The following is a 10,335-nucleotide window of genomic DNA, read 5'->3' on the forward strand; positions in this document are numbered from 1 at the left end:
CTTGTTTGAGAAGAGAAAAAGGCATTTCCTTCATGCCTTAGGCAGCTGTAAGAAGGGCAGCTTTGGGTGGAGGATGTGATTTGTGATGGTGTAGCTGAATGCAAAGCAAATCGTGACACCTCATGGTGAACTCAGTTTACACTACAAAGCCAGTCTTCACAACCTGCTACATCTGGGCAGGTTGCATGAAGAGCAGGTCAGATCTGCTGCCTGAGTATGGCAGACTGATTGCTTCTCCCTAAAATATCACCACCTTCTGGATAACAGAAGTCACATTTCAGAGAAATTAGTCTAGCTTGGTCTCATGAAAAGCCTACTGCTGTCAGTAACAGCAGCACTTCTACTGGCTGATTTTAAGCACTCAATGCCTTTAACTCTGAAGAAGAAATCTGTACTTATCTCCTGCAGAACTTGAGGATTAAGTAGATGCATTAATGGAAAAGATACCATAGAGAATGAACATCTTTCACAAACGTTTGCTTTTACCTTGGATTAAGTACTTTAGAGAAAGACCAGTTGGTAAAGCAAATAAAGGCAGTAGAAGAAAAAAACAGCCCAAGACAAAAAAGCTTTTATGATCCTCAGAAGACAACTTGGTGGCTTGGTTCTGAATTGGCCAGCTGCTTTTGGTCCCAGGCTTTACATGAGAATGTTGAGTTGTCATTTTATTAGGCTAAAATCACGAGTCAAAGTGTGAAAGACAACATTTCTTATTCACTGATCATCACCTCTTCTGCCCCTGCAGCCTCTGGTTTAGGTAACAAGTGGGAAGAAACAGCACACCAGAATCTATGAACTTTAAATGATGTCAGAACCCACTGAGTATCCTCACATTAATGCTGCTGAATCATTCAACACTGAGAAGTGGGTGGGTTATCACTGCTTCATATTATGCACACAGTCTGTTATCTTCACCCTACACTGAGATCTCACTAGGAGAGAAAAAACAGATTAAAATAGATGGATTATGGTGCTGGAGGACAAAGCACCGTCAAAGCTGCAGAATTAGTTGGAAGCACTACTGCTGACTCTCAGGGACGAAGAAGCCTCCCACCTCACATCTTCTCCTTTATTCAGTTTATTCAGTGCCATACAGATCACAGCATTTGCACAGAGCCAACTTCAAAACAGTCTTTTAAAAAGGAAAGCCTTTATAGTATGAGCAAAATTGTTGTGTTTTTTTTTTTGTATCTACTAAACCCTATTAATGCCAAGTTTGACTTCAATGTGATTTTTTTTCTGAAGAAAGACAGCAAGTTGTGGTGAAGCAAGACAGACATTACCTTACTTAAGAGGAACAGAGAACTCAACCTTGTTAGTTATCACCATCCACACTGTGTTCAAAAGTTGAGAGGATGCAGTTTGAGTAACTGTGGCTTAATACAAACGTGTTGTTTGTTTTAATTAAACACCAACTATGAAGTTACCTGAAAGCTACACTTATAATTTTAATCACTTATTTGACTTGATTTTTACAGGCAGCCCTTGAGGCTCAAAACGGCTCCTGGTTGTCTTCTTTTACAAAGCTTCTCTTTCAGGACTGCACATCAGTCATTTCCATCACTGCTCACTAGGTAGCAAAGGAGGATTACAGCAAGAAGAAATAACTGCAGTTAGCAGTCATATGTATCTGCATGAGCTATTTTGAGAGCAAGCTTGTTGAGCATTTTCAAGAGATTAAGCAGCAGGACAAGCTACCACCATTGCTTTTACCCTCGTGGCCCAGTTTAAGGAGCAGGAAGTGTTGGACGAGGAGACAAGTCAGTAGGAAAGTCAGAGCAAAGCCATCGTGTTGAGTGGCTGCCAGGACTGAGTCAAATAAAGCATCCTAGAGCACAGCTCAGAAGCCCAGTAGTGTTCCAACGAGCCCTTTCTTACTGAAAGCATAGCCTCCATCTCTCCAGAGTTCTGACTGAGTGAGAAGACAGCTAAAGTGACTCACGTGGTTTAGGAAAAGCTTCCTGGGGGACACAGCACTGCAGAACAGGCATCCTTTGATAAATACTCCATCCATCGAGAAGGTGATGTTTGCTGTGCTGCTCACAGCTGGGGAGAGCTACACCATCATCTATCCATCCCTCTCCTGTCCATAGGCTGGCTTCTTCTGACAGGTGAGCTACAGGCTAGGAACCAGAAGCCCAGATGGAGCCACAGGAGCATCCTGCACAGCTGCACACAGCAGAGCTTCACACACTGGGAGGTGCAGACATTTTGCTCCCAGTGCAACTAACGCTGCTGCCCTTGCTACCTTGGCCAGAAGAAAGCAGAAGGTCTGCTTGTCCTCAGCTCTAAGGGTGTATTTATTTATTATCAGTCTTCCTTGACTCATGTTTTGACCAAACAGCTTTTTTTAAACTCCCTTCAGGCACCAAGAGGGGATTGGACAGCTTTTTAAAAGAAAACATGATTAGATTTATTGATATATACGCATTTCCTTTTTAGCTTACAAGTAGCATCTCACATTAATTTTCAGTCTTGTTAACACTGTTAAAATATTAAAACGTTATTTAAAAACCCAGAGTTTCAATAGCACAGAGTAAGAGGATAGGGAACAGACAGTAAGCACATTCTCTTCTCGTGAAGCTCTGTAGCACCAGCCTTCATCCCACAGCACAGCTGAGTGTTAGAGGCTCTTGGAACAGAGACAGCCACGGATCTACCGCTTGGTGTTGATCCAGTGGTATCTGTCAACACGTGGTCCTGGGAAAGCAACAGCTGGCCTGAAGGCTTTGAAAGCCCTGTGCTGGGCATAGGATGAGCCACTCGTGTGTGTCTTCCTATGAAGATACTGAGACCAGGACTGTATGGGTGTCTTGCAGTAGTCAAACTAGACAACAAGAAATGAGGCAGCATTAAGATGTGTCTGGGCAAGAAAAGGGAGCTAAGTCTGGCCAACAGCTGTCTGTCTGTCACACCTCTGTGAAGGAGCCTCCGGGACACAGACGGTGGCTTTCACCAGCAGGGACAGTCACACTTACCTGGTAGACGCTGTTGGGATTGCTGACAGTAGGGATGGCCTTTGGTTCCCTGTTGAAGCTCTCCTCATCCGAAGAGGTGCCGGAAGGATAATCCAGAGCTGCTCTGTCAACAGCATGGTTGATCTGCTGCGAAAGCTCTGGGTTCTCCTCTCCTTCAAAGTGAGCAACTGTGAACGGCCGGTTCTTCTCTCCATACCTGGAAGCAACCGCGTTTGTGCCACACAGCTCTGGAGCAGCGGTGTGGATACAACTCACCTGACGCTACCAAGGAAGCACAACCTCAGCCTCTACTAACGGGCTTGGAGAGAATGAGGTTCCACAGAACACCTGGCAGATGATGGTGCGAGTCACAGGTTAACTCACCTGCAACACACTTCAAATGGATCAACCCACAGCGTCATCTCTTTCGGCAAACCAAGCTTGTTGAAGTCCACATTGCTCTCCACACAAGCTTGCTCCAGCAGCGGATCTCTTGCCTGATGCTTGTTTATCCTTATGCACCTGGGGAGAGCACAAGTGCAGGCAGAACATTAGACTTCACTGCCACTTTGCAGTTCCGCTCCAAGAAATAGGATTAAGTCCACCATATTTCACCTCGACACAGCTGGCCTGGGGTTGCAAACTCTCATTTATAGAGAACATCAGAAAGTTAGCCAGCAACTCCACCATTTTCAGAAGCTTAATTTAATATAGAACTCAGTTTAAGGCCACCTGTGCAGGACTCAAGAAGTCAGGTCCTCTCCCCTTTCCTTAAAGGCCCTCTTACCTGAAGGCCTGTCCTCGGGATGGATTGTCCAAGTACCAATGGTTCTTGTACTTTTCAAACAGCAGTGTTGTCAGCTTAGCTGCAAATCTCTCTATTTTATGCTTGCTCAGCTTGTCTTCTCTTTTTATCAGCCTCGTGATGAAGAAGACAGTAGCAGCAATTTCATCCTTCATTTTAAATCCAAGCACTTTAACTGTTGGAGAGTCATCAGGAGAGATGAGACACTACCCTGGATCAATTTAATGGCACTGAGGTGCTATCAAGTTCCAAGAAGAGATGTTAAAACCCATAACCCATCAAATAAAGCTTAAATAAACCAAACTACCAAATAAGAGGATACTTCAGTTCAGGGTATTGCACCACCTCAACAGATTCCTAGAGAGCACTCACAGTGCACTTGTTAAAATGCAAAAGCTTAAGAGGTCTTAGCCCTTAACAGCCTTTATGCATTGAGTCAACACCCAGCAGGGCTCACAGAGCTGCTTCACACACCACAAAGACCACAAACATTACCTTCTCAGACCAAAGTTGTTGAAAACCTGAGATATATTTCATGTACAACTTCAGATAGCCACAAAAGAAACAGATTTAATGCTACAAAAACCTCTACAGATTTTGCTTGCTTTTTTTTTTTTTAATTAAAAAAAAAAAAAAAGAAGAAAAACATAGGAAAACTCCTCCCAAAAAATACCCAACCCTTCCCTCACCATTGCACCACCACATCTTGCTCAGGTTTTATATCCAGCTGGCCCTGAGGGCTGTAACAGCATTCAGGTGTGCTCCATTAGCTGATCAACCTGCGGGGCTCCGGGCTGCATCCACTCTAGGTGGTTTTATCCCAATATCAGCTTCCTCTGTTAAGGTACGTTTAATGGATTTTCATCTCCATCAGCCTGTTAGTTAAACACCAGTTTAATACAGAAGCGAGTAAACTTAATGAGTGGTCACAAACTCCTTTTGCTGCCATTAGTGGAGTTTGTGCAGCGTTGCTCCTTGCCCTCACATTTGGTAGCTGGGGGAGGTGGGGGAGTCACCAACCCTGGAAGTGTTCAGGGAATGTTTAGATGTGCTGAGGGACGTGGATTGGTGAGAGCTGCTGGTGGGTGGTTGGGATGGGTGATGTCAGAGGTCTTTTCCAACCTTGGTGATTCTGTGATTCTATTCTAAAGATTGGATGACTGTATTTATCAATGTTCATGTCTTCTGATGACCCTAATGGGCTTTTTTTGTTGTTGTTTTTATGGTATTTCACAGAGGATGTGAGTGACTCTTTTAAAGAGTTCAAACCAGTTCCTGGAATGTGAGTGCTTCGTTAGGGGCCTCGAGCTGTGCTAGGGGAGGTTCAGGTTGGATGTTGGGAAATATTTCTTCACCAAGAGAGTGGTCAGGCGCTGCAATGGGCTGCAGGGAGGTGTTGGGCTCCCTGGGGGTGTTCAGGAAGCATTTAGATGTGGCACTGGGACCTGGCTTAGTTCAAAATACTGGTGGTAGGCAGACAGTTGGACTGGATGATCTTGGAGGTCTTTTCCAGCCTGTTGAGTCCATGATTCTATGCTTCATTGTTTAAAGTTGTAGGCAGTAAGCTGATGTGTTCTCTTTTTCCCCTTCTACCTGCGGAATTTGTGCCACCAATGCTGGATATCAGAAAGCATTCAGTCAAAATGACAAATGAAGGTGAAAAGAGCTGAGCGCTTACACAGCTTCTCGATGTGGATGCAGGTGTTGAAGCCGAGCAATGTGAGCGCTCGCAGGGCTGGCTGGGGGCTGAGCAACGCATGGATGGCTTGCAGGCGGTCTCCTGCCTTCCTCCTTCCTCCAGCTCCAACTTGTTCAGGCAGGCCCTGTGAGTTGGGAAATTCTGTGCTAAAAGAAGTGACCAGATGGCACCAAGGACGGCCAGAGAGGCCTGAATGCCTTCAACACCTCTGCACGTTGAGTTCATTGTTCCATAGCTAACAGGTGCCGTAAGCCAGCCGTAAACAAACCTTCACCTGAGAAACCAGGCTGCTCATGCAATCTGTGCTGTTTCTTGCATGCCAAGGGGCCAAACAGGACTACACCAACTTTGTGCATCAGACAGGGAAAGAAAAAGAAAGAAAAATTCAGCAAAGTTCTTGGCAACCTGTCCGGCTGGCTCTAATTATTAATGCTGCCATAGAAGCAAGGCTATGAGAATGCTTTAACTTGGTGTTTTTACAGTCACTCCTGAATTCAGAACTTCTGTTAGTGACAGAGAAGCCAGAATGGCAGGGGGCATTTCTGAGCTCCCATTTCGTTGACGACTAGAACTGTCTCTTTTAATTAGGCTCAATCATTGAACTAAAATCCTTTGTTCTGTTGTCAGTTGTCACTGAATGCATGAAAACACAGCCTTGGGTCTCCTGCTTGGAGAATAAAGGAAGTCAAAGCGAAAATGTGAGCCCTCCATCCCAATGTGAGATCTGTAAAGCAACTCAAACAGTTGTGCTCCCACCCATTCCCAGCTGTGTCCAAGCTGGATCTGTTGGCATGCCAGCAGTTCTGCAACAAGCGTTATGAACAGCCAGGAGTTCTGATTGATGAGTTAAATTAACGAGCACACATGGGTGCCTTTGGCTAAGGGGGGCTGCTGGGTTCGTTAATTGTTACTGAGAAGAAGAAAATAATTATAATAGTACAATACTAGAAAACACTTTATTATCCCTGGATATTCATGGGATCATGGAATCGGAGCACAGAATGGCCTGGGTTGCAAAGGCCCACAGTGCTCATCCAGTTCCAATGCCCTGCTGTGTGCAGTCACCAACCAGCAGCCCAGGATGCCCAGAGCCACCTCCAGCCTGGCCTCGAATGCCTGCAGGGATGGGGCATCCACAGCCTCCAACTCTGGTTGTATTCAGAGCTCACTGAAATCAATGGAAATCCGTCCAAAGGCTTGAAGTGGAATTCAGGTCAGGCCTGAACTCAGCAGAGCATTCTTAGCTGGATTACATGGCGGGTCTCCTGGTCACCAGGCAAGCCTAGGCATGAGGTGCAAAGGGAAGAGTCAGATGCAGTTTCTCTAGTAACTGCAGGCCGAACCTAGAGCAAACATTTCCCTGAGCACCAGACCAGCTCTGCAGAAGCTTTTGCATTTTCTGTATCGATACCAGCAGAGCTGAGGGCAGCTTGCTGCTGGCAGCCTTCCTTCTCCACGCCGCCTCCTTTCTGTAGATGATCAACTACAGACACCTTCAGGTGAGCAGCTGAAGTCACAACTACTGATGTAAGTTCAAGGAGCGTGAGTTGTTTCATGATGGGAAAACATCTGAGAGAAAAGGCCTCTCCATCTGCTTTGCCAGGGCTGTGGGTCTGTCTGCTCTGTCCTCCTATGGCTCCTCAGCTCCTCTTTGACTTAAAAGCAGTCTGAGGCTGCAGGTATCACCGGAGAGATGTGATGGAGCATCAAACCTGCATCACAGCCCCTGCAGCTCCAGCCCAACCCGCAGCCATTTGTCCACAAGAGAAGGCAGAAACTCGTGCTCCATATTGACTTTGCCCATAGAAACCTCTTCTGCAACAAAGCTGCCCATCCCAAGAGCCGTGCGGTCGGTTCAGGGCTGGGTCCATCCTCCAGGCGCCAGCCCTGAGTGCCCATGGTGACAGAATGTACACAAAGGGCTGACCCACACCCGGCTGGGGCCACTCCAGCACAGCCATCCGTGGGGAGAGATGGGGACCCAGGTGCCCCTGTAGGGTCCATCCCATCCCATGGCTGCCTGGGAAAGTGGTGGATGGAAAGAAAGGAAAGAAGAAGTTCGCTGTTCTTCTCTTCCTGTTAATTCTTTTTGAGCATTTTATTGCAAATTCAGCCCCTAGCAGGATTTCCACAAGGTAAGCTTCTTAAGGGTAAGTCCTGAATGCTTTTTTTCTGCATTTTAACAGTATGGCAGTTATGGTTGAAAGCTAGCAAAAAAAAAAAAAAAAAAAAAAAAAAGTTTAATTTGCAGGCAAAGTTCTCCCTGTAACCTTACAGGCTCTGTCTCATTGCTGAGTTAGCAGCAGCCTGATAAATCTATATAAAATAATGTTATGGTATTACTAGTTGCATACACATACATTAGACACGAGGCACAATTAATTATAACTACTTTCTGCCCGTTCCACCTTGTTCTGCTGACCAGATTTTCCTGTTTCTTTGGTAGCACTGCAATGTTTGAGCAGTGTGGGGGCTGACAACCACCTCTGCCTCTGTTTCTGTATCTCAGGGGAAAAGAGAGAGCTCTGGATTTAGTGGAATAGCACTAAGGGTGGTATGACCAATGTTTTCTGACTGTTGCTATAATAACACATGGAGTACTTTAATATTATTGGGAGTGCTTTCTTCTTTTTCCAGGTGTGAATTCCACAGCACCATCATGAGAGCAGTGCTTGGTTTGTAGGCAGTGTAGTTAGCTGATTGTACCCAGTGTCCCACAATCACTACATTCACTGCCATCAAAACAAGGCACAGGACCCCGCATTGCAGCCTCACTGCATCCTTATTCCTAGTGCAAAAAGGGTCAATGTTTCCTTGTTTACATCCTTATTGCCAGTAATGTTAGCTGCCCAACAGACATTGGTATATGTTGCCAATATCAAGTGAAATATTGGATTTGCTTAGATGTATGGTCTGATTTTTGGGTGGTCCTGTGTGGAGCTGGGAGCTGGGCTGGGTGAACCTTATGGGTCCTTTCCAACTTGGAATGTTTTATGATTCTGTGCTAAATTGGTGCTAAAATCCTTTGGGACATTCCTGGGACAAGAATGCTGTCTGCTGTGCTGAACTCATCGAGTCTCATGAAGACTTTTTGTAACTCGATTGTTGGTGCACCAGGAATGGGCTGAGGATGTGTTCTGTTCTGCCTTCAGCTGATCTGTCAGCTGCAAAGAAATCCATTTGCATTCAGCTTTCATGTCTGACTTAACAAGCCAGTAAGCCAAGAGGGTTTTAAGCACTGATTAAATATAAAGCTAAGTGAACGCTACCAGTGGTTTTGACCACTTTGCTTAACGTTCAGTAATGATAATAAGGGGGAAAAAACAAACTTAATACTACTGCAATATTGGGGGGAGGATGTTGTTTGTTTTCTTTTTTAGAAAAACCCAAATTTCATACAGGTAGGAAGAAGAAGGGAGGAGCTCATCCATCAGCCTGGTTACTAGGCAGTGTAGTTAGCTGATTGCCACCAGTACCAATCACTAACCACACAGCCAGGTGAAAAGGCTGGGGAGGAACCCAGGGGGGCACACAGGAATTCATCGTGCCCAAGGACATCCCCAGCACTTCTGAGCAAAGCAAGTCTTTTCTTCTTCCCAAAATTCCTAGACGTGGGCTGTGCTCATCTCAGCCTTGGGCTTGCCAGACTTTGCGTCCGCCTTCCCGTGTTGAAGAAATGTCATTCAGCCCCAAATTTAATCAAAACAAATGTTTTTATCATCAGTCCGAACAGCAGGGCCTGGCACTCAGGCTGTGGGGCGGGACTGGAGCCACCAGATGGAGAGGGGCCATCAGAGCACAGCTCCACACTGGCCCACAGAGCCTGACGAGCCCCTCGTCTTTGCTGGATCGAGCCCAGTTGATGTGGAGTTTGCCCGCATCTTCTGGAGCACAGCCGTGCTGCCGCCGCTCTTTGAGCCCTGCCTGTGTCCCACCAACCTGTGCCGTGAGGGACCTCCGTCCCCTGGGCAGATCCCAGCCCACAGACGGACCCCATCAGCAGCTCATGGCGTGCAGGAAGCTGAAGCAAAAGACAAACACCGTCAGCAGGTAAGAGCTGCTCGCCCAACCCTTTTCTCATCGCCATTCCTGATCTTTGTGCCTCCCTTGGTGGAGCTTTGGAACTTTGGAAATGACGTGAAGGGCAGATCCAAAAGCAGCCTGGTCCTGGCTAACAGTTGTGCAGACAACAGCTGGGTGTGCTTCCCAGTCACTGATGTGATCTGTAGGTGGAGCCTTTTACTGAAGCCCTATCACTCTAACCCATGTATTAATGCCCCACGTATGTATCACAAATGCACACTAGTGGAAACGAAGACAACTAGCATTGAATACGTAATAGCGTGGCCTGACTCTGCAATGATACCATGTTATTTTTTCGTATGGGACATGCTGTGAGCTTCAGGTATCCAATAAGAAGATGAAAATCCATGCTGAATGATAGCTGTTGTATTTAGAGCTTTCCTTTCGCCGGGCTGAGCTGCACGTCAGTCATTCTCATGGGCTTCGTAGAGCATTTCGTGGTCAGCAATGGAATTTCAAAGTTCTTAACATTGCAAATCTGAGAAATCCGTGTAACCCATTTAAAATAGGAAGCCCTGGCATTGCCTTACTCTTGAAAACTCCAGACACTCAGGCTGACTCTCAGCTTCAATGAAGAATTTCAGGTTTACACCAGGAGCATCGTGTGCTTTTAGCTCCTTTTTTTTTCTGAGCTCATTTTGCTAAACGTTTCTTCTCAGGCCAAGAAGAAAGAAGAAATACTGGCTTTGCTGAGGAAACAGAGAGAAGAAAGAATTGCGGTACGTCTGATTGCTTTGGGTCCTACTCTGGTTCCTTTGGGTCCTGCTCTGGTTCCTTTGGGTCCTGCTCTG

General features: G+C 46.1%; 2 protein-coding genes across 2 annotated transcripts in view; one reads left to right on the forward strand and one right to left on the reverse strand.

The window, feature by feature from the left end:
- Positions 1-2,656: 2,656 nt before the first annotated feature.
- Positions 2,657-10,335, reverse strand: part of BTG4 (BTG anti-proliferation factor 4) — an 11,610-nt gene continuing 3,931 nt past the window's right edge. The window contains exons 2-5 of the mRNA XM_042832095.1: positions 3,745-3,937; positions 3,342-3,479; positions 2,979-3,174; positions 2,657-2,827 (exon numbers count right to left, since the gene is read on the reverse strand). Coding sequence (XP_042688029.1) covers positions 2,657-2,827; positions 2,979-3,174; positions 3,342-3,479; positions 3,745-3,917 — 678 coding nt within the window. The 5' untranslated portion in view covers positions 3,918-3,937. The remainder of the gene's footprint in view (positions 2,828-2,978; positions 3,175-3,341; positions 3,480-3,744; positions 3,938-10,335) is intronic.
- The window catches only part of HOATZ (HOATZ cilia and flagella associated protein), a 1,870-nt gene continuing 773 nt past the window's right edge, over positions 9,239-10,335 (forward strand). The window contains exons 1-2 of the mRNA XM_042831856.1: positions 9,239-9,511; positions 10,204-10,263. Of these exons, the coding sequence (XP_042687790.1) occupies positions 9,239-9,511; positions 10,204-10,263 (333 nt within the window). The remainder of the gene's footprint in view (positions 9,512-10,203; positions 10,264-10,335) is intronic.

This window comes from Centrocercus urophasianus, unplaced genomic scaffold (genome assembly GCF_019232065.1).
Source record: "Centrocercus urophasianus isolate 14NV4802_14NV808 unplaced genomic scaffold, USGS_Curo_1.0 seq_37, whole genome shotgun sequence".
Taxonomy (NCBI): domain Eukaryota; kingdom Metazoa; phylum Chordata; class Aves; order Galliformes; family Phasianidae; genus Centrocercus; species Centrocercus urophasianus.